At 41.5% G+C, this 24,373-nt stretch overlaps 1 protein-coding gene and 1 long non-coding RNA gene across 2 annotated transcripts; one reads left to right on the top strand and one right to left on the bottom strand.

Moving 5' to 3' along the window:
* The first annotated feature begins 3,170 nt into the window (after positions 1 to 3,170).
* Positions 3,171 to 6,534, top strand: LOC112229069. The gene is made up of 3 exons (XR_002950119.2): positions 3,171 to 4,591; positions 5,173 to 6,172; positions 6,297 to 6,534. It is a non-coding gene; the product is annotated as an uncharacterized LOC112229069 (long non-coding RNA).
* A 3,055-nt stretch (positions 6,535 to 9,589) lies between these two features.
* Positions 9,590 to 23,655, bottom strand: LOC112229042 (probable C-mannosyltransferase DPY19L1). Its single transcript, XM_042311267.1, has 22 exons — positions 23,238 to 23,655; positions 22,865 to 22,889; positions 22,641 to 22,728; positions 22,308 to 22,445; positions 22,091 to 22,211; positions 20,749 to 20,842; positions 20,560 to 20,617; positions 20,008 to 20,099; positions 19,004 to 19,103; positions 18,388 to 18,465; positions 15,389 to 15,475; positions 15,212 to 15,271; positions 14,853 to 14,933; positions 14,561 to 14,662; positions 14,319 to 14,390; positions 13,363 to 13,442; positions 13,185 to 13,209; positions 12,735 to 12,854; positions 12,171 to 12,345; positions 11,833 to 11,932; positions 11,615 to 11,740; positions 9,590 to 11,321 (listed from the first exon to the last, which is right to left on the bottom strand). Exons 1-22 carry the CDS (start codon positions 23,479 to 23,481, stop codon positions 11,150 to 11,152), a joined length of 2,238 nt encoding a protein of 745 aa, XP_042167201.1. The 5' UTR covers positions 23,482 to 23,655; the 3' UTR covers positions 9,590 to 11,149.
* Between the last annotated feature and the right edge of the window lie 718 nt (positions 23,656 to 24,373).

Raw genomic sequence — 24,373 nt, 5'->3', positions numbered from 1 at the left:
CACAGAAAATGAAATGTTGTTTTTCTATTAAGAAAGTGAGAAAACACTGGGGGAAAGCAGAAAGAATGGGGAAAATCTGAAACCCGGAAAAACAAAACCAAGAAAACGGAATTTGGCGTGGAAAAAGAAGTAGGCAACTACAACAAACAGACTAACGATTGTAAAAGGCCCTACCAAGGTTTTTTGCTTTGCATGACTGCACTTTAGAGTCTGTGTTCTCCTGCAGCACAGCGTTTTGGGGGAAGTTGAAGTCAAGTCCAATATTGACTATGCACCCAAGAGGGAAAGAGGATGGGCCAATCTAGAAATGTTTTAGTGAAATATAATATATGACATTTTGCAGACACTTTTATCCAAAGCGACTTACAGTCATACGTGAATACATTTTTACGTATTATAGGGTGTTGAATCGAATCGAACCCAATATCCTGCCGTTGCAATGCTCTACCAAGATGTATGACAGGGTTATAAATACTTTGTGAAGCCACAATTGAATATGATTTATAAGCTCTTTATTAAGCGGTGCTCATGCTACCCTTTATAAAGCACAGGTTTGTATCATTTTCGACATCGTGGGTTTTGTCCCCTTAGACATTGGTGGTTATGGCGAACAGTTATGCCACAGTTATGAACCCTTTATAAAGCATGGCATACGATTATAGATGGTGTGTAACACATTTATGTAGTGTTTATGAAGGTTTTAGGAAGCCTTTATAAGCTGCACGTCATTTAAAGTGGGACCAAATTCATGAATAAACTTAATTCATAAATCTGGAATGTTTCCATTGTGTATTTGTGTATTTGGTTGTTTGTGTTTCTGGTATGTAAATAGGTCAATAATCGGGCAATATGCCTTCATCCTTTGAACAACAATCCTCCCTTTGCCACAGTCTGTTCCCTCTGAAGCTGTAACCCTATCTTCTATTAGGGCCCGAAGTTATGGTCGGGATTACTGAAGATTATTTTATTGCATGCAACTTTCTTACTTACCGGCCTCATATCATGGCACATTGCGAACAAGGTTTGAAGAACCATAAACATATGAAATTATTGGAGAGTCCATGCCCCAACGAATTGAGGCTGTTTTGAGGGGGAAAGGGGGTGAAACTCATTATTGGGAGGGTGTTCCCAGTTTGTCCACTCAGTGTACATGTGGCCAGTGACCCATAACACCGTGAGAGTACTTCTAGTAGACAAAACAGGTTAAACCTTATTAGACAGCATATACACAGGCCTGAAATATCTCCTACATATTAGTTTTTCTCAATGCAAGACTGCTGTCAATGACTAACAAGGTAACAATAGTTAAAACAATGAATAAAACATGATAAGCATATGTAATGCATATTTATGTTATACTGCATTTTACAGCTTTGTTTTAAAGAAACCATTTTAGGCTCTGTTGCTGCACTCTCCTGGAAGTACAGGTTCGCATATTGCAGGATGTGGTCCACTGCACTGAGCAGAAGGATGTCCGTGTTCTCCTCCATGTCCAGCTCAGATGAGTAGTTCTTCAGTGGGACAATGTAGGGGGTGGACATGCCAAGCAGAGCCCCAATCTTGGTCATCTACACACGTGTGCATGCACAAACATGGGCGCACACACACACGTTTGTTTTAATATCCTTGTGGGGACCAAACAACCCCCCCACCCCACCCCCACAAAACACACACACAGTGATTAAATCATACTGTATTCTTGATATTTGGTTTGTTTTACTTCCAATATTTGAGATGAAATGAAGCTCCTCTTTTGAACCATCTGACAGTGCTGTTGTATTGGAAACATTTCTTCCACTAGGACACAGCAAACTGTGATACTGCAATGCTGCTAGATTTATTCAGCCTGGTAAAATGATGAGCAAAACATACAATTTGTTTTAAATGACCATTTAGGACTGACTTAGAGGTGGTTTTGGACTATACGCATGTGTACTGTATGATATAGCATGATTATAGGGCAATGGCCAGGTTGATGTCACCAGGTTGTTCCACTGAGTCTTCCCGACACTCAAGGCCGTCTTAGTGTGTCTGTGAAGCTTCATCATGTCTTATGAACATACTTATGAGCATACTGTACAAGGAATACAAAAAGTGCAGTTCACACAAAAAGTACAGATTGGAATAAGATGACTAAATGTGACATGCCTGTGTCAGGGCTCTGTATATGTCATGCTCCATAGCACAGTCTTGTTGGCCACTTTTGAAAGGTAAACAGATCTTTGTACATTGCGAACATAGTGACTCAGAGGTCAGTGGACCCTTCCTATGTTCAATCCATTTTTGCCAGTCTCTGAGGGCTTAAAGAAACCCCTCTAATGCAGAGCATGCAAACACATTACACACACAGTAAGTTCCCAAATGTATATGGTAACTTCATTTTGAGAAGCCTATTGCAAAATATGTCAGTCTGATCTGACATGTTTTACCTGATCTGTGACATTTCAAAGAACTGTCTGTTGAGCAGAACATTGAACCTGTCAATGTTTATCTGTGACCCTGTCCTATTTGTTTCAATCAGCAAGATGAAAGAAGTTATTATACTGTCCCTACTGTGGATTCTGGGAATGGGAAGGGGATCTAAAGATGAATTAGGTTGGTAAACCCCCTTACCTTGTTGGGTCCCATGGGAATCTATTTTCTATTGTTCTGTATGTAAAGTTAACGCATAGAAATAGTGTCATTATTTCAAAAGTGGATCTTTAAATATAGTCTTTAAAAACGATTTTATGACATATAAGAAGATTATCAGATGGTAACATGATTTATGGTTGATCTGTGTGCTGAATAGCTATCCTCAGTATTCTCCTTCTGGCCCACAGTGAATGTTGCTCTGAGCTATCCACAGTATTCTCCTTCTGGCCCACAGTGAATGTTGCTCTGAACTTTCCTCATTATTATTCTTCTGGCCCACTGTGAATGTTGCTCTGAGCTATCCTCATTATTCTTCTTCTGGCCCACAGTGAATGTTGCTCTGAGCTATCCCCATTATTCTTCTTCTGGCCCACAGTGAATGTTGCTCTGAGCTATCCTCATTATTCTTCTTCTGGCCCACAGTGAATGTTGCTCTGAGCTATCCTCATTATTCTCCTTCTGGCCCACAGTCTATGTTGCTCTGAGCTATCCTCATTCTTCTTCTTCTGGCCCACAGTGAATGTTGCTCTGAGCTATCCTCATTCTTCTTCTTCTTCTGGCCCACAGTGAATGTTGCTCTGAGCTATCCTCATTATTCTCCTTCTGGCCTACAGTGAATGTTGCTCTGAGCTATCCTCATTCTTCTTCTTCTGGCCCACAGTGAATGTTGCTCTGCGCTATCCTCATTATTATTCTTCTGGCCCACAGTGAATGTTGCTCTGAGCTATCCTCATTATTCTCCTTCTGGCCTACAGTGAATGTTGCTCTGAGCTATCCTCATTCTTCTTCTTCTGGCCCACAGTGAATGTTGCTCTGCGCTATCCTCATTATTATTCTTCTGGCCCACAGTGAATGTTGCTCTGAGCTATCCTCATTATTCTTCTTCTGGCCCACAGTGAATGTTGCTCTGAGCTATCCTCATTATTCTCCTTCTGGCCCACAGTGTATGTTGCTCTGGGGGGCAAAGCAGCCCAATCCTCCACATTCTATGGAGGCACTGCAAAAAGATCCATTGATGGAATATGGAACTTGACTTACGAAGATCACTTCTGCAGCCACACTTTGGGAGAGACCAACCCCTGGTGGAAGGTGGACCTGCCGGAGACTTACCAAGTCCCCTCCGTCACCATCACCAACAGAGATACTTCAGCAGAGAGGATCAACGGGGCTGAGATCCACATTGGAAACTCCCTGGAGAACGATGGTAACAGTAACCCCAGGTATGGCACTGCCCTTTCATCTTACATTTTAGCTTAGTAAAAATGCCTTTGACAACTTTTGCTCCACTAGATTCCTATTTTTTGTTTACTTTTCACTCCCATATATTTTCACTGACACCCAAAAGGCAGGACAGCAAAATGGTCCAATTCATGCACTTGTAAAGACCATTTTACTGGGTAACTTACTTTTTTACTTCTATCTTTTTGTACTGCAGTATATTTACTTTTACTCAAGTATGACAGTTGAGTACTTTTTTCACAACTGGGCTTTAAAAGGAGGTGACGATAGAGAATACGAGGAATCCACCTCTTCCTAATACATCTTAATGTTTCATCCAGTTGTCCGTTGATATCCTACATCCCAGCAGGGGGCGCCACTACATTTCAATGCCACGGGATGTTGATCCAGAGATGATCGATGGTGCTGAAATCCACTTGGGAAACTATCTGCAGAATAACGGCAACAACAATCCATTTTGAGGAAGCTCGTCAGCAAATATTGACTTATTTAAAACACTAAAACACACAGTGCATTTGATGTTTATGATTTGAGATCAAAAAACCTGATTATACGATTTCCTTCTTTAGGTGCGCTGTGATGTCCTCATATCCCGCGTGGGAGGTCATGGCCTTTCAGTGCAGAGGGATCAAGGGTCGCTATGTGAACGTCTTCTTGCCGGGCTCAAATAAACACCTGTCACTGTGTGAGGCGGAGGTGAATGTGGGCAGCCGTCCTGGTGAGGAGCAGACATTATATGGTGTTGTCATCAATTAACAGAAGGGGCAATACATGTAATAGCTTTTACTTCATCTAAGTTTATAAGCTTGTTAGGGTGACAAAATCATGACATCTGGTCAAACTTGACCTATTCCTCTAAATTACATCCAATTTATTGGTCCTTTTACAGATATGGACAAACATCTTTCCTCTGGTATCTACAGGGTTTTAGTTACTATTTCTCTGATGTGTTATAGTTGGACATTAACTTGCCAACATGGTAGCTATTAGATGACTTGAAGCCATGGCTAACTGTCTTTTAAGCCTGTGACTCAAACCCTTATGTACTGTAATGTTTACTGTAGAGAGGAGGGTGCAGGATATGAAGAGTGCAAAACATTCTATGCCTATATCATAAGACTCAATATGGAAATACAATATACAATATTTTTTACTTGTGTTGTTCTATAGAGAATACAACCACTGTTTGAGAAAACGTTTTCATTGAGATCATTCATTAGTACAGCTATGTACTGCATCTTGAACTGACAATGATCCATTTGTAAACCCAATGTTTTTAATCTTGTTTGTTCTGTGAAGAGAATGCAGCCACTGGCGGGATAGCCAGTCAGTTGTCACAGTGGGACAAGTTTGGAGATGCCAACAATGCCATTGATCTGAACCAATCGGTATCTGGAGGGGTCCTGCAGCCACACGAAAGATATAGACCCCTGGTGGCGGGTGGACATGAGCAAGACCCACAACGTCACTTACGTCACCATTACCAACAGAGGGGACTGATGCTCCGACAGGATCAGTGGAGCAGAGATCCACGTTGGGGACTCACTGTTCAACAAAGACAATAGCAACCCACAGTGACTTATCTTCGTAACACAACTTCTGGCTGGCTACACAACCCACTATGTGTCATCCCAGTAACACAACTCTCCCTTAAACAACACAGCCATCTCCATAACTCATCATCATCAACTATGAGAATTTAACCAGACTTAAAGGGGCAATCCGGAGATGAAACAATAACAAACGGTTCTCCCGCCCTAGGGATGAATCTGGAGAAATGTAACCACTCTTAAATTCATAGACAAAGCTATGGATGCAAGGACTGACCATCTGTGAAATTAAAATTATAGTTGAACCCATGTTTTGAGGCTATATAGTTTGTTTACATTTACTTTGTTTAAGAACATTACATACATGTTCTGATGGGCTACGACAGTTGAACTAAGCTCATAAGGCATTTCTAAGTTACAGTAAATTCTTCAAGAATCCATCATTAATTTATACATCCCAAAATGGATTTAGCCACTACAGATTGCCCTTTTAAGCTTTCAGGAAATTCATCCCTGATCCCTTATTTTCATCAAATACTGTTTGTCCCGCAATCTTCTTATAAAATATAACAATGCTCAAGATTCCTATACCTGTAGGTGTTCCGGGATTCCATACATCCCTGCTGGGCAAACCAGGACATTTCCGTGCTTTGGGATATCGGGGCGTGATGTCAACATTCTCCTCCCAGGAAAAGAGAAGTGCCTGACTTTGTGTGAGGTGGAACTGCACGCAAGCACCTTTCAGGCAGGTATGGGCTCCAACATTCAGAATGTACACCTTCTCCAGCAGATGCCTTTTTTTTATTCTTGTTTACAGATACACTTTTTTTTACTCCACTCCCTTTCTCCCTGTGTCTCTCCTCCTTTTTCCAGCCCTGCCTTCAACTGTCACTGAGACAGCTGTTACAGCTCCAAACCTAAACCTGGCCTGGCTGTGGGATCTTCTGAGATCCCTCAGAAAACTTGCCATTCGGAAAGATCAGCTACTCCTACATCCAATGATACAGTACCCTCCAGGCTAAAATTTGGACCAGAAATCAGAAATTCTTAACCAGAGGCTTGTAATTTTTCTGAGCAAACCCCATCCCTCTTGTTTGAAAGAAGGCAACTTGGCACTGATGGGAAGAGTGACCCAGTTGTCCAAGCTAAGCCGTCTGACCCATGCAGAGAACGCCATCGATGGTCGCCTGGATGCAGAGTGCCTCTCTGGCTCCAGTGCCCACACCCAGCTTCAGAGCGCCCCCTGGTGGAGGGTGGACCTGCTGGCTGTTCACAAAGCCACCTCCATTACCATCACTACCGGATTGGACTGCTGACCCTGGAGGCAGGACGCGGCAGAGATTCTCATCGGAAGCTCCCTGAAGAACAACGGCAACAGTAACCCTCAGTGAGTAGGCTGAGCAATATGTTTACAATAAACTACTCACAACTCAGTTCTACTAAAGTACTAGAACATGAAAAGCACAATGCAACCAAAGAGTACTACTAACACAGTACTAAAGTACTACTATAATTGCCACACTGCTACTGAGTAGTTACTGTAGCAGTACTATTTCAGAACCAATGGGATCACCTAAATAAAGGATACATAAATCCTGTAGGCTATTGTATGAATGACTCCTAATCTACCTGGCAGGTGTGCTGTGATCTCATCCATAGCGGCTGGGGACTCTGTCACCTTCCAGTGCCACGGGATGGAGGGACATCATCCGCCTGGGCTGCTTCATCCCGTGCTTGGTGGGTATATGATGGATTAGAATTGGGGTAAATTCATAGAGATGTACTAGAGAGCTCATCCCCTATCTTTGCAATGGCCACTTCTGTGAGAGCATGGGCAGCACCATTGAGGGCTGTCCCCATTTTAATGTTGTCAATTTCTTCTTCTTCTATGAGTGTATTGGCAGTACCAAAATAAACTGAAAAGGTGCATACCACTACCTACTTTGCTGGAGTGTGTATAGTTTGAACAGATAGATTTACTGCCACCTGCAATTATGGAATGTTTCCTCAGGTGTATACAGGTAATTCATTGGCTGAACCCTCCTACTGACCTACTGTGATCCTTCCTTAACCCATTGCAAGTCCTACCCATTTGACTACTTCAAAATGGTGAAAATCCTCAATGCACATGCTGAAACAGGTTTTGGGACACATGCTCCCTCTAACCAACTCAATGGGTCAATTACATTTCAACACAGTTGATTCACGGAAGGCCGAATCCTAACTTCAAATCGATGTATTTACCTCAAGTTTCATGCATTAGGATTAAGCCTGAAATGAGTTGACATGTGGTAGTTTCAACCCTGCTTTTGAATTGATTTCCCTCACTTCTCGTCTTCTATTTCTCTACTGACGAAGAGACCTATAATCAAAACAGTACAGACGAAGAGACGTTTGACCATGAGAAAATATCATTTGAGACACAATATCCAGTTGATACAGTGCATGGTAAGTTACCCACATAGTCTGCAAACTGCAAGCAAACCCTTTTGCATTCGTTGTGTCACGAAGGCTGTTTACATAGGCAGCTCACTTCTGATTTTTTCACTAATTTGTCTTTTGACTAATCAGATTAGCTCTGATTATGAGCTGATGTGAAAATATCTGATGTGATTGGTCAAAAGACAAATTACTGGGAAAAAGATTAGAATTGGGTTGCCTTTGTAAATGCAGCCTATTACACTTACACTGCCTTCAGAAAGTATTCACACCCCTTTGACTTTTTACACATTTTGTTGTGTTACAGCCTGAATTTAAGATGGATTTAAAAAATAAAAAAATGTCACTGGCACAATATCCCATAACGTCAATGTGGAATTATGTTTTTCAATTTTTTTTTTACAAATTAGTAACAAATGACAAGCTGAAATGTCTTGAGTCAATAAGTATACAACCCCTTTGTTATGGCAAGCCTAAATAAGTTTAGGAGTAAACATTTGCTTAACAAGTTGCCCCTTTGAACATGGTGAAGTTATTAATTATACTTTGGATGGTGTATCAATACACCCACTCAATACAAACTCAGTTGCCGGAAAGGAAGGAAACCGCTTAGGGATTTATCCATGAAGTCAATGGAGACTTTAAAACAGTTACAGAGTTTAAAGGCTGTGGAAGAAGAAAACTGAGAATGGATCAACAACATTGTAGTTACTCTTTGCTTATTTGAGCTGTTCTTGCCATAATATGGACTTGGTCTTTTACAAAATAGGGCCACCTTCTGTATACCATCCCAACTGATTGGCTCAAACGCATTAAGAAGGAAAGAAATTCCGCAAATAAACTTTTAACAAGGCACACCTGTTAATTGAAATGCTTTCTAGGTCATTACCTCATGAAGCTGGTTGAGAATGCCAAGGGTGTGCAGAGCTGTCATCAAGGCAAAGGGTGGCTGAAGAATCTCAAATATATTTTGATTTGTTAAACACTTTGTTGGTTACTACATGACTTCATAAGTATTATTTCATAGTGTTGATGTCTTCCCTATTATTCTACAATGTAGAAAATAGTAAATAAAGAAAAATCCTTGAATGAGTAGGTGTGTCCAAACTTTTGATCGGTGCTGTATATATTATTTTAAAAAATTGTGGACATAAAATACTGTAAAAACACCAGCAAATCAGCTCCAAGTGATTTTAGTTTTGGAAATCTGTTCCAAAGTATTCCCACATCCAGAGATATTTGTGACCATATACAAATGAAAGCATGGTTTTAATAAAATATATTTGTACTTCTTGCAGTCAATTTGCAGTTTACAAATGATTTGTAATTATGTCCCTGAACATCCGCTCAAGTAAAAATCATCCCGCAGGTGAATATAATTGATGAGCTCTGTCTTAAAGACTTACCAAGAAAGACTGACTGTTGTAATCGCTGCCAAAGGTGCTTCTACAAAATATTGACTCAGGGGTTTGAACACTTATGTTGAGATATTTCTGAAAGTCACTATTTCTTGTCATACCCAGTGGAACCTCAAATGTTTTTCTTTGTTAAAGGAGGCCGTCGCACTATAAAAAAGTCACATTTGTATTCAATTGAGTATTCTAGTAATAAAGGCTTATTACTGTGAATCCAGAAACCATTTAATGAATGAAATATCCAATTCTGCCAAATGATCAACCCGCACAAACTTTAACTCATTAGTTTCACTGTTAAAAATAAGAGAAAGACGCTGATGAACATTTTATTTTCAAAATACAGATTAAATAGACAAGCATTAGACAAAGCTAGGTCTGTCACTCAAATTTGAGATATTTCAGGTTGGGTGGTCACCGCCCCACCACTAAAAATTGGGCACTTTGCTTTCAAGATCACTTCAGTACCTTAACGTATATCTTGGACATAACCAAAAATAAACTTAGCATAAAACACCATAAGCACCTGCTGTGCTATTCATGAAAGGTCACAGAAATAGTAGAATACATTGAAATAAACTTCTAGCTTCCACCTTGCATTTAATTAAAACCACCACTTGATACTATTACAATTGATGAATGTTGTATAAAATGTATAAACCTTAAACAGTCTTTGAGTAACTAACTATGCTTATTGCTAAAAAGCCTCACCTGTATTGGTGAGATGATTTGTACCCAACAATACTGTAGCTTTTACACTGGAATGATTACACTGGGGTTGTTTTAAGTAACTTCAATGCCACACTGGTAAAAGGCAGAGTGAGTGGCAGGGATAATGAGAAGGACACTCCGGTTAAGTGGAGCACTCTCCTGTTTGACCCTTGACCTCAGAGTGGCAAAGGGACTTTCACAGCTGCATGAACAAAAGGGGACAGTGGTTTTAAGTGGGTAGAGCACACCAGTGCTATCAAGTGTAAAGTGGAGTCCACAGAGTGGTGTAGTCTTTCACAGCTATGTCCCTAAAATTAAATGAGGAAGTAACCGCAAGCAAAAAAAATGAAAATGTTGGGTGATAATACATTGTTGAATTCTAATATGTTGCTCTTGTGACATGTGCAAAGGCCACTTTTTGAGGTGCAAAAAATGCTACAAATTCATGACTTAACTTCCTGTGTGGTGGAGTACAAAGCAATGACGCTAAATTGACATGACTAACAACTCCAAAAGATGTCTAAGTGTTTGCTGTGTGTCAATACAGGGTCCTAAACAACTGATATTTGGTGGTAGGTCATTACGCTAATGCTTAAAATAATGCACTGCTACAAGTTGCAATGGGTTGTTGGGAAAAATCTTTTTGCAGATTATCATATTCTGCTTCTCTTAAAAAGGACTTTTCAGGTGTGCTACATTAACCTGACACTTGCAGCTGTAACACTAGTAGTTATACTAACTACACTTTGCTTTGGCAAATAACAAAATTATTACACACACCAGTGAATCAAAAAATAACACCGTCTAAATAATGACAATTCTTAATACGCAAAAAAAGGGCACAAAAGTACAAAAACTAAATATGCCTGACATCCAAAATGTACTAATACACACTAAAATAAAACTAATTCAGTCATTAAGAACAACTTTAGTATAAGCTCGCATAAAATAAAATGCTTATACAACACGAATGGGGACTCTTATCTAGCCCATCACGTCAGTCCACTGCTCTAACAGAGCCTCAAAAAAGGGAGACGTAAAACGCAGCTGTGGCAGTGGTACCTCCAAAGGAGACAGACCAACAGGAAAAGGAACTACATAAAAACACGCACCAGGTCGGTGGAAATACTATAAGGTAGCACCAAAAACAGGCCGACCCTGCTGTTATCTGAGCTCTTTAGCTGCTTTGGGAACTTTTAGAACTTTGTAAACGTTGTTGTGAAAGACAGTGGCAAAGTGGGGCCTGGAGTCCCTGGACATGAGCGTACAGAGGGGCACTTTCCCAGCATTCTGAGGGTCCTCCACATCCCAGATCTCAGGCATACTGCAGCCAGGCCTGGGGAGAGCACAGAGAAAGCCAAGAAGGGGGGGAAAGAGAGGGGCAGAGAAAGAGAAAATATTTCAGCAAAGAAACAAACTAAACAAAAACATTGTGATTAACTGACCGCGAAACAGATTGTTCAAAAGGTCACTTGGCAGCAGAATTGGGTTGAGTTCAATTCAGTGTCATTTCAGAGTGAGTTGGAAAAGTACCCTGTACTGACTGGAATGACTTGTTGACAATGTCACAAGAACATATGACAGTGTAAACACCAGTGGATTACTGGCGGGAAGGCCACCCAGGGTTACCTGGAGCGGCGGGTGCACCACGAGTCCTCCAGGACAAAGTAGTCCACCTCCATCTGCATCAGGTTCCTCTTCACCACCTCGGCAGACTTGCGGCTGTACATGGCGTAGACCAGCTTGGTCCTCTCCCTGAGTGGAACAGACCATAACGTTTAGACAACGCTGAATTGGTGTTAGCCTAGCACATAGCTAGTACAGTAGTATCATTGTTCTGTCCACACCTCAGGCCAGCATCCTCGTAGTGTGGGTGATTGACGATGGGCCGGCCGGCTGACAGCTTCACACTGGCCATGGTGGGCATGGCTCCAGCAAACACAGCGTCTGCACCACACACAAAACAAAACAGCACATCTAAGGGAAGAGTCCACAAAGACATGGATGATCTGAGAGGGACTGGATACCTGAAAGTGAGGTTACCAGCAAATTGCTTTCACCAATCCAACCTAGTCAGATTAGTCAATTCCATAACAAAGGATGCCATTTAGCATGATTTTAAAAAACAAGTTTGTCTCGAGTGCCAGGGGGTTGGTTTCAGACGTAGGATGAAGACATCACTCACTGGGCTGGGTGTTGTCTTTGATCCAGTCCAGCAGCTGCTCCTGGGGTAGGTTGCTGAATTCTCCCATGATGCCCCACTGGGCCTGCAGGTTGGCCGCGCCCTGCATGGCCATGATGGACAGGATGCCAAACACCATCATGTGGAGCTTGAACTTCTCCCCTATCCAGCCAAACAACTGACACAGACAGACAACACATGAGCATCACAAGAGAGCACAGGTCTGTAGTGTGTCTGTGATGAAGGTCTTTGGTGGTGTTGTGATCCATCTTTGGTAACGTTATGCAGGGGCAGCAGGTAGCCTAGTGGTTAGCGCATTGGACTAGTAACCGAAAGGTTAGAAGATCGAATCCCAGAGCTGAAAAGGTAAAAATATGTAATTCTGCCCCTGAACAAGGCAGTTAACCCACTGTTCCTAGGCCGTCATTGAAAATAAGAATTTGTTCTTAACTGACTTGCCTAGTTAAATAAAAGGTCAAATTTTTAAAAACTCTGCGGTATATGTGTGGTGTCAGTGCTAATTGTGTTGTGGTGTGTTAATCTCGTTGCGTCGTGTCAGGGACTGACCTGTTTGGAGCAGATCAAGGAGGCCATGATGCACATGTGGGGCGTGAGGAAGAGCTTGAGACGCATGATGAGCATCGCCAGCACTGCAAACGCTATCAACTGTAGGCTATGGTACACCAGCTAACACCATGACAGAGAGGGAGAGCCCAGGTAGAGAATGAGGGTTGAAGGGCACAGGGAGAGAACAAGAGTCGGGGAGGGATGGATGGAGGAAGCGAGAGAAAGAAATGGTTAGAACTGATAATAAAGCTAGCAATTTATCTGGCAGGTGAAGATTGCCTCTGTATGCAGGCAATGATGATCATTATTGTAGCTGAAGCAGATAAACATTACCGCATTTAAGAAAACAGAAGGCTTGAATCATATAATGTGAGGAGACTCTGGTGTATACAGCAGTAACATCCAGGGAAATCAGGAGTAACATTCAGGGAAATCAGGATGCTTGCTTACCTCTCCTTTTGCCAACATTTCTGGCCTGTGAAAGATTTGAAAAAGTTATGAGATGTCAAAATGTCAAGTTGCGTGGTCTTTATAAGAATGAATGGGCAAAATACACACAGCAGTTTACCTTTTGACTTGTGCTGTTAAGAGGGTGAGTTTTACAGAGAGGAGAGGGAAATATACTCACTCTTCATCGTCGTCATCGTCTTCAGGTTTGACAGAATACTTCTCTCCTTCCCTCAGGAACCTCACAACATCCTGGATGGTCTGTACAGAGTAGGAGAAGAGACAAACAGTGTCACAAATAAAAATACCAACCTCAGAAGGGATATAACGTTGACCAGGATGACTCCGCCTTCTATTATATGCTAACAGTGAGCATACTCACAGCAAATATTAAATAATGAACCATTTTCACCAGTGTCACTATTAAGAAGCCCTACATTTCTTTATTAGCAAAGCGATCAAACAGAATTTTCTCCCCAATTTCGTGATATCCAATTGGTAGTTACAGTCTTGTCCCATCGCCGCAACTCCCATACAGTCTAGGGAGAGGCGAAGGTTGAGAGCCATGCGTCCTCCGAAACACAACCCTGCCAAGCCGCACTGCTTTGCTTAACCCGGAAGCCAGCCGCACCACTGGGTCAGAGGAAACATGGTAAAACTGGAGACCGTGTCAGTGTGCAGGCTTCTGGCCCACCACAGGAGTCACTAGAGCACGATGGGACAAGGACATCCAGGCTGGACGACGCTGGGCCAATTGTGCGTCGCTTCACGCGCCTCCCAGTTGCGGCCGGCTGCGACAGACCTGGATCGAACCCGGATCTGTAGTGATGCCTCAAGCACTTCAGTGCCTTAGACCGCTGCGCCACTCGGGAGACCCGGACGTGTCTTATTGATTCTGCATTTGACACACAATTAGATCAAACTGACACATTTGGACATGCTCGAGGAGATTCTTGAATAATTTTGGAATATAATTCTCTTGCCGTTTCTTCAAGCCTGCCTCAAATATGACAAATTGAGCTCAACAGGCAAGTCTAGAGCAGAATGGGAGAAATTACATTTAAAGGATGCCTGCCTTGTTCACTAACAGTGGATTGTGTGGAGTGCCTGGTGTATGGCACACAAATGAAGTTTTACCCGTCCTGCTATGACAGCAACCACCAGCATGTTGATGGGGAGCAGCAGTGTCTTGATATAGCGCAGTGGGGTCTGAAAAGAGAAGAGCAATGTTACACACGTCAGATCGACTGGAGAAAAATATTTATTTCTGACACACCACACATTACCTTTACAAAATGAACAGCCAAATACTACGAAAGGATCCCTTCTAACACTAGTGCTGTGTTGCTATGCCAAATAGGGCCAAGTGTCTTTCATACCTCAATTTCCATGAAGTCAAACTCAGCAGCACAGGTATACATCATGGTGTCAAAGTCCTTGTAGCTGGTAAACTTGGACTTTATTAAGCTACTGATGTGAGCCTGGGAGAGAGAAAGTTGTAGTAAAAATAGCTGCAATTTCAAATACATATTCCTGTTTACTTTTATTACTATCATACTATTAAGTGATGGCTTGTTTCAAAATGCAGTGATTCTTCCAGAAAAGGAACCAACATGTAAGGCAATATAGCTAGCTTGTTTCAAATGCTCAGGGCTATTTTCAAAGACTTACATCATCAGAGGCTCCAAAGATGGCTGACAGCATGAACTTGAGAATGACAGTGGAGACAACCCATACCAGGCCCTGCATGACCTGAGAGCAGACACAGGTCAACCAGAAGACACACACACACGTGCCCGCGCACACACTCACGCAATCTTGTTTTACTAACATTGTGGACACACACAATTGATTCCCATTCAAAATCCTATTTTCCCTAACCCAACCCCAAAACACTAATTCTTCACCCCCCCTAGAAATAGACTTTTTCCTTGTGGGGACCAGCAAAATGTCCAGTTTTTGATTGTCCACACAAGTATCATGTCCACACAGGTATAGTTAAACATGTCCACACACTTATGTCCTCTTACCCATGTGATGAGGCCAGGTTTGAAGGCTTCTGCAAATTTGTCCCGCAGGGCAATTATTCCCTGCAACCAGGAAGGAACTGATTTCAACACCATACCGTTTTCAACATCACACCATGCTTAACATAAAATACATCCTCTACACATTGAAAGCACGAGGAGTGTGTTAGTCCAGCTCACCCAAATGGAGACCAGCGAGGATGCGTAGAATGATGTCAGCAGCATGGAGTTTCCAAACATCAGAACAAAGCACACGGCAAGTGTGATCTGGAGATGGAGTGGAAAGAAGGTTGGTGACATAGTCCGAGTTGATATTCACCTAATAATAAGGAATTCCCCTTGACCACACCCACAAATTGGGGAAAACAAACATTCATTCCCATTGACCCCCAGTGTAAAAGGGACATCATCATCATAGATTTGATGGTATACAGAAAAGGAAAAAGCTGCTGTGTTGTTCAACGTACATGGAACCAGGTCAAAAATCCCAACCTACGGTTCACAATACTTCCACGTAGGGAAATAGAGCCTGTGAGATGAGCCCTATGACTTCAGGCTATTCGGTGTGGGAAAGTGGGAAATATGGAGACCCAGTGTCAAGTACACTATACGTAGCTACAGTATGTGTGGAAAACATTTCATCACAGGTAAGACATTTAACTTGTTTAGTATAGTCTGTTTGTAACTCCACTCACTACTAGTAGCTGTATAGTCCTTTATAGTCTGTAACTCCACTCACTACTAGTAGCTGTATAGTCCTTTATAGTCTGTTTGTAACTCCACTCACTACTAGTAGCTGTATAGTCCTTTATAGTCCGTTTGTAACTCCACTCACTACTAGTACCTGTATAGTCCTTTATAGTCCGTTTGTAACTCCACTCACTACTAGTAGCTGTATAGTCCTTTATAGTCCGTTTGTAACTCCACTCACTACTAGTAGCTGTATAGTCCTTTATAGTCCGTTTGTAACTCCACTCACTACTAGTAGCTGTATAGTCCTTTATAGTCCGTTTGTAACTCCACTCACTACTAGTAGCTGTATAGTCCTTTATAGTCTGTAACTCCACTCACTACTAGTAGCTGTATAGTCCTTTATAGTCCGTTTGTAACTCCACTCACTACTAGTAGCTGTATAGTCCTTTATAGTCTGTAACTCCACTCACTACTAGTAGCTGTATAGTCCTTTATTGTCCGTTTGTAACTCCACTCACTACTAGTAGCTGTATAGTCCTTTATTGTCCGTTTGTAACTCCACTCACTACTAGTAGCTGTATAGTCCTTCATAGTCAGTTTGTAACTCCACTCACTACTACTAGCTGTATAAATCAAATCAAATCAAATTTTATTTGTCACATACACATGGTTAGCAGATGTTAATGCGAGTGTAGCGAAATGCTTGTATAGTCCTTTATAGTCCGTTTGTAACTCCACTCACTACTAGCTGTATAGTCCTTTATAGTCCGTTTGTAACTCCACTCACTACTAGTAGCTGTATAGTCCTTTATAGTCCGTTTGTAACTCCACTCACTACTAGTAGCTGTATAGTCCTTTATAGTCTGTAACTCCACTCACTACTAGTAGCTGTATAGTCCTTTATAGTCTGTAACTCCACTCACTACTAGTAGCTGTATAGTCCTTTATAGTCCGTTTGTAACTCCACTCACTACTAGCTGTATAGTCCTTTATAGTCCGTTTGTAACTCCACTCACTACTAGTAGCTGTATAGTCCTTTATAGTCTGTAACTCCACTCACTACTAGTAGCTAGCTGTATAGTCCTTTACTAGTAGTCCTTTATAGTTTGTAACTCCACTCACTACTAGTAGCTGTATAGTCCTTTATAGTCTGTAACTCCACTCACTACTAGTAGCTGTATAGTCCTTTATAGTCTGTAACTCCACTCACTACTAGTAGCTGTATAGTCCTTTATAGTCCGTTTGTAACTCCACTCACTACTACTAGCTGTATAGTCCTTTATAGTCTGTAACTCCACTCACTACTAGCTGTATAGTCCTTTATCGTCCGTTTGTAACTCCACTCACTACTAGTAGCTGTATAGTCCTTTATAGTCTGTAACTCCACTCACTACTAGTAGCTGTATAGTCCTTTATAGTCCGTTTGTAACTCCACTCACTACTAGCTGTATAGTCCTTTATCGTCCGTTTGTAACTCCACTCACTACTAGTAGCTGTATAGTCCTTTATAGTCCGTTTGTAACTCCACTCACTACTAGCTGTATAGTCCTTTATCGTCCGTTTGTAACTCCACTCACTACTAGTAGCTGTATAGTCCTTTATAGTCTGTAACTCCACTCACTACTAGTAGCTGTATAGTCCTTTATAGTCCATTTGTAACTCCACTTCCCCAAATGAAAAACTTATAGCCTTCAGTCAGTCTTGATGCTACTACTTGTAGCTGTATAGTTCTTTATAGTCCATTTGTTTATGTTGTTGTTCTAGGTTAGCTTAATATTCTAATAGACAACGGGCATGAGGGAAGCTCTACAATATGATGTTTTTCTAAGTAGTGAGAACACTTTGGAGCAGGCAATTTTGAAAAGTAATCTTTAGACATACTTTATTATTGTTGTTGTGATTGACTAAAACAGGTAAACAACAAGGAAATAGCATTTACGTTTCAGCTGTTTGCCAATGGGGTAACCTAGGCAACCATAGGTTGTTTTCCCCCACAGGTGGGCAGGGCCACGACATTCAATCTAATACCGACTGGGACTATTTTACTGTTGTCATGGCACACAGACACGCACACCAAACTTGTTACAGCCAAAGTGGGCTTAACAATGCTGTAGGTCGTCAAGGACACAAGCCTGTGAGTGTCCCGTTTTCTTGACGCTGCCACTTCTTGCCAGGCGAATGAATTATTCATAGCCATATGTCCTCTCTTCTCTCCTCCTCCGACGACACAAATCTCCAGCATCATCTTAATACAAAGGGCCTCTTCTCTTATCTCTCCAGCACACTGGCCCCAGCCCGCTACGCTAGCCACACTAACAGCCTGTGTTGCTGAGAGGATTAGGAGAGCTGGAACTGAGGTGGAGAGGAGTAATGTAGCTACAGACCGAATCTCACACACAAACATACTCCTTAGCGAAACGTACAGCCCTGTTTTACGATGCACGTCCACAAGTGCAGGTTAGATAGGAACCATAAAATACATTTACCATGTGTGTCACTAGGAGGGACTGAATTTTGGTGGGGCTGATGTATCCCAGGATGTACGAGGCAAAGAGAGAGGCCACCTGAAACAAGTAGTCAAATGTGTAAACACAAGCAATAAGTAGTGTATACAACAACTGTGAAATGATTGCAATAAAGGGTACATGCTTATTTTGAGCACAACACATTAAGTTCTTAGATTACAGTATGTTGTAAAATCCCCATATATAAGGATCTGATTAGGATAGGGAACTGTAGCTAGCTGAGGGACATTTGCTATTATAATCTAGCCAGACTGCTTAGCAACAGCTTTGCTGTCAAAGATGCCAGCAGATCTGTGTGAAAGACTAACCTTCTACACTTTTGTCTGCCTCTGCTGCTCCTCCTCCAGTCTTATTCTCCATCCGTCTCACACCCTCCCTCCTTTTTCACTGTCCTCTTTTTTGTTATCCTTGTCTCCATCTTTTACAATGTCCCTTTACCAGTTTACTCATCTACCTCAATCTCTTTCTCCATCTATCTCTCACAGCCTCCCTTCTCTCTATCCCCATCTCTTCCTCACCCCTCTCACAGCCTCTACCTTTCCCTCCACCCTTCTTTATGTCTCTCTTTTTCTCTTACCTGGGTAAGCAGCACAAACTGGGCAAACTGCCAGGGCAGCATGAAGCACAAATTAGAAATGCCCAGCGCCCACATGGTCTTTCTGCTGGGGTTGCGTGTCCTTTGTGGAGATAGATGTGGAAAAGAGCAGGAGGCGAGAGTTAAGGAAACCCATTAACACAGGAACACACTCTAATGCTCCCATTCAGGCTGCCTCTAGACAGAATGTATCAGCCACCAAGCCCTCCACTCACACTGACAGCTTTAGAGAACAAGTTAACAAGGTCGAATAGCAGACACTTTGACTCAAAGTGAATTAGAGTTACAAAATGTGAACAATGCGGAAATGGAACCAACAACCTTGGTATTGCAAACACCAAGCTTAACAAACCAGATATCTGGATCACAATGAATTGAGATCATAACAATTGCAGAGCTCCCAATATAATCTACATCAGTGTTCTCAACTGGTTTTGCCTCGGGATCCAAATTGAACTAGGTTGTCTCAGTCCCGACATCCGCATCGTGAAAAAGAATCGCCAAAATCCAATCTTGAAAAAAAAAAAAAAAACGGAATGTTATATTGATAGCTAATGTAGCAATTATATTCCCAGCCAACTCTTTCATTGTCAATAATTACATTTTGCCCATATTCTTGATGAAGAATGTTAATAAAGTCACCTCACTGGCTTGAGAACACAAAAATCAACCAAAATAGTGCTGTTAATAGCTATATATTGAAACTACTTTGATTTAAGAAAAAGTGTTCAGGGATTAAATTATAAAAACACGTAAGTACATTATCATTTATTCACACGTTCTATCTGGTTTAAGTTTAGACTGGAGTATTTTTTTATAAAAAAATAAAAAAATTTTACTCAGACACCCGTGAACCATCAAAAACCTTGGTCGCGACCCACCAGTTGAGAATCGCTGCTCTACATTACATATGACTAGCACATGAAGAGGCAGCCAGAGGGTATTGAAAAGAGAAGGAGAGAAAGGAAGGAGAGATGGTGAGTTACCGGAGGATGTGGGTGAGGAGTAACATCTGCAGGACCAGGAAGGGATAGGAGAAGCTCTCCCTCAGGGGCGGAGTCCACATGACCCGGGTGCTCTGACACAGAAACACACAGAAACAAACACAATCCTACTTTATTTTGCAACAACACATTGCTGCGTAGGAGGGGATTTTCTGTACCGCTACGCAATCAATCAATGACAACTGCGAAGAGCTATTTGTACATGAAGACGCATCCAGTAATCTCTTCCAGTACATTGAGTCATCATCCTACAACCCACACTGCACCAATGCTCCTATAATAATGATGCGGATACATTCACACTTCTGCATTGAAACCAGCACAGACAGAGAAGGTCAAGGAGACAAGTGGGTGGCAACTGAGGAGAGGAGACAGGAGACCTGAGAGTATGATTGAAATGTCAGTATCGATTGGTGTGAAGAATACAATAGAGCAACCACTCAGTCTGTCTGAGACAGAGATCCTTTTGATGGCTGCCTGCATTGTATTCATCCCCCATCGCCACCTTCACGGTCCTGTACGCTACACACTCACCTCTCCATGGTTAAAGAAGAAACACAGCACCGTGACCATACCCCCGAGCCGACTGCCACTAGAGAGAGGAAGGGAGGGAGATGAAACTTTTCTTATTTTAGCAGTCTTTGTTAGAACATTAGTCACTAAATTACTTTAAAATCTGAGCCCAACCGATACAAAATCAAAGGAGGGTAATGGTTAAGTTACCTGAGGTAGGTCCCGTAGATGAAGAACAGACTCATCATCAGACCATTGAGGAGGAACACAAAGGTCACGTAGAAGTATGCGGGGTCACCCATACCTGACACACACAAACAGAGAGGCTATTAGGATTGAGACTGGCAATGGCAAGGACCTCAAATAGCCAAAGACCATAACTTCAAAGCACTGATTCTCATGACCAGAGATTCTATTAAAATTACTATATGTTATTCTATGGCCATGACCTGAAGCCCTGGACAAAAATGAGTGAGAATATTGTTTGCTTGTTATATTACTGTAGCAAACAAATTACCTTATTTTTAGAAAATGCTAAGTCGACTGATGGAATGGCTCAAAACAAGATGTTTGAAAGCATGATGGAATAATGATTGATTGACACCTGACTCGCTCATAGTGAAAGACATAGGCCTAAAGGAAACATTGAAGCCTTCAGTCTGCGTCTTAATGCTTTCCTGAAGTGGGAGGCTTTCTCATTTTACTACCATAGAACTGATGAGGATAAAGGGCCATTTTGAGTCTGCTCTAATTTGCTGTGCACTCAGCTAGTGGAAACAGGAACAAAAGGCAGGCGGCACTTACATGTACAGCAGCACCTTCAAACTACATTGTGTGTGAATTCACATAATTCACACCTTTAATTAGAAAGAAGTGTAACTTGCGCCAGTCTTAACTATATGACTACATAACACTGAAGTACCATGCATATAACATGCTATGGAGTGCTAATGACAAGTCAAGAGAACAGTTCAACAAGTAGAAAAGGGGAACAATCACCCCTCACAAAACACCTACCCCTTATTCATAGATTTCATTGAAGTTGGCACAGATACATGTGAAATGTGTTAAGTGAAATAAGAAAGCTTTTCCTATGTGCAGCAGCTCAATAAAAATGCAACAAAAGCAAGAAATAGCCTCATGGATTGCAATTATTCATAAGCTAAGCAACTGCATGGCCTTCCTGTGGGAAACACAGATTTCTATTTTCCTGAAATTAACTGCTATTCAGTCAAACTTGCACATTTGGAAATCCACAATTCAGAAAAATAACATTGATCCAGTGCAGTGGAATATATATGTTGAAATTAAAATCAAACCGTTTGGCTTTGTGTCATCATTCTCCTTACGGAGTGGAATTTCATATGCAGCAATAACGATTTTAAAAAATATATATTTTTTTTTACAACTAATATTTCAGATGAACCACTGCAGCGGGATGGCACAGGAATAACACTCATTTTCTTTATCATTTCCCATACTTCTGGTTTTATTGCATCTGGCCTAGAGAGTTGTGTGTGTCTGTTCAGGTCAAACAAGATTGCATTGGTACCTTCACAGCCATCCACCGGAGCCATACCCTCTCCTCTATTGATGGACCAACACATCTTGGTGGGGAGTCCAAAGAATTCCATTATATCTGTGTAGATTCTGTACCAGCTGGCCAGGACCACCTAAAGAGCAGTGGAGGAAGGATTTCAGCATGAAGACCCTCCACAAAGTCTGTTGTCCAATCAAATTCCAAGGATGTCCATTTCCACAAATGTTACCTCTGGATAGAGATTGAACCTCTTCAGTGTGTTTATAACCAGTGGGTACTCTGTAAGCCGATCGTTCATGACCAGATAAAGGCCGTTGATAAAGGTTGGGGCCTCAATGATGGTCTTGAAATAAGAGTAGTATAAACCCTAGAACAGGATCATATAACAAATGGATTAAATTCCCCCAGAAAAGCCCTTATCAGGTATTGGCTCATGGCCTGCTACAGAAACACAGCTCTAAGATTTTGCAAGACACAGTATCACACACACAATCATATAGAATATGTCATCATGATTTCATTCGTTTCTTCTTCTTTCATCTTTCAACACCACAAGACTTACCATTTCTGTCCGAAATGCCATTTCCTTTTCTAGTCCTGACAGATGTGAGAAGTGTCTGTCATTTTCAAAGAGGCGTGAGAGATGGTACCTACAGAAACAACACATAGGCTTTAGGGATATCTAGCTAACCTTAGTTATCTACAATCAATGTACACAGGAAACGTGCAAGACATTGAAGTGCATGTCAATGACCTGAAATGTTAGAGGTTGGCTACTTAACTTACCAATGAAAATACCCAGCCAGAGCAGCTAAGAAAATACAGAAAAACATAAATAACTAGTTAATGATATATTGGGAAAGTTGTGGGGTTTAATCATTGTTCTATTATTAGTTAGCTAACGTTAGCTAGCTAGTGTTAGTTTTAATAATATAACTTCCGTTAGCTAACTACTGTAGTTAGAGTAATGTTAAAGTTGCTAGCCACCAATGACCGAGGCACAGCCTGGGATAGAAACCTCAGTAACGTTAGCTGTCGTTGAGGTTGTGCTGTTTGAGCTAGCGTTGGCTAGCTAACGTAAGCTAACTAGATACGTTAGCAACATAGTTACAGTACTGGTAGCTAGCTAAGTACTGTATATGTGTTGTGTGACACTTACCAAGAACCAGAGTGATTCCGAGTTTCACAAAAGCAGACGGGGTAAGGCCAAGCTTACTTCTGATGAATGAAAACCCAGGAAATAGTCCATTCCTATTGTGAAGCAAGCTGTTGAAAGGGGTGCCTTTGCCTGCTCGTCTACTTTTCCCGGTGCCTGGCGATACAAACGGACTCCTGTCTCTATCGTCGACGTTGGGCTGCGGCGGTTGATCCTTCACGTTTTGTTTTCTAGTTTTTACGACCATGTTTTCATAATCGTAAAACTTCTGCTGTGAAATACGTTTTGTAGAAGTAACTGAGAAGGGTACCTTCTATCCACCGCTCAGGGTCTACACCTTTTGCTTAGCTACCTGAGTGATGATGTGTTCACTGCACAAATCTTTGAAACGTTCGCCCCCAACTGGAGTTAATACAGACTGCATGCGTTAGTAGCCATGGTAACACAGATATGTCAGTTGGTAGCTGGAACGCTTCAGTTCAAAATGTTGTTTTTCTAACGTAAATATAAAACTAATACGACAGTGGCACATGTCAGTAGCATCCCCCCATCCCTCGGTCTTTCGCTCTGTCAATTTCAATTCAATTGAAAGGCTTTCAATTCAATTTAAGGGGTTTATTGTCATGGGAAACATATGTTAACATTGCCAAGGTAAGTGAAGTAGATAATTAACAAAAGTGAAATAAATAATAAAAATGAACAGTAAACATTAAACTCACAGAAGTTCCAAAAGAATAAAGACATTTCAAATGTCATATGTCTATGTACAGTGTTGTAACGATGTGCAAAATAGTTCAAGTACAAAAGGGAAAATTAATAAAAATAAATATGGGTTGTATTTACAATGGTGTTTGTTCTTCACTGGTTGCCCTTTTCTGTGGCAACAGGTCACAAATCTTGCTGCTGTGATGACACATTGTGGTATTTCACCCAGTAGATATCGGAGTTTATCAAAGTTGGGTTTGTTTTATAATTCTTTGTGGATCTGTCTAATCTGAGGGAAATATGTGTCTCTAATAGTCATACATTTGGCAGGAGGTTAGGAAGTGCAGCTCAGTTTCCACCTTATTTTGTGGGAAGTGAGCACATAGCATCTCTTCTCTTGAGAGCCAGGTCAGCCTACGGTGGCCTTACTCAAT

Source organism: Oncorhynchus tshawytscha, linkage group LG03 (genome assembly GCF_018296145.1).
Source record: "Oncorhynchus tshawytscha isolate Ot180627B linkage group LG03, Otsh_v2.0, whole genome shotgun sequence".
NCBI classification, from domain to species: domain Eukaryota; kingdom Metazoa; phylum Chordata; class Actinopteri; order Salmoniformes; family Salmonidae; genus Oncorhynchus; species Oncorhynchus tshawytscha.
The sequence above is the reverse complement of the archived record's forward strand: the minus strand, read 5'-3'. Positions and strand labels throughout refer to the sequence as shown.

Excerpts from the sequence above, each read along its gene's own strand:
- LOC112229042 (XM_042311267.1), bottom strand. The coding sequence starts at position 23,481 with ATGGTCGTAAAAACTAGAAAACAAAACGTGAAGGATCAACCGCCGCAG. Across the intron at positions 12,346-12,734 it reads CCTTGATCTGCTCCAAACAG|TTGTTTGGCTGGATAGGGGA; the intron begins GTCAGTCCCTGA and ends TGTCTGTGTCAG. Across the intron at positions 11,322-11,614 it reads TGGTGCACCCGCCGCTCCAG|GCCTGGCTGCAGTATGCCTG; the intron begins GTAACCCTGGGT and ends TGCTCTCCCCAG.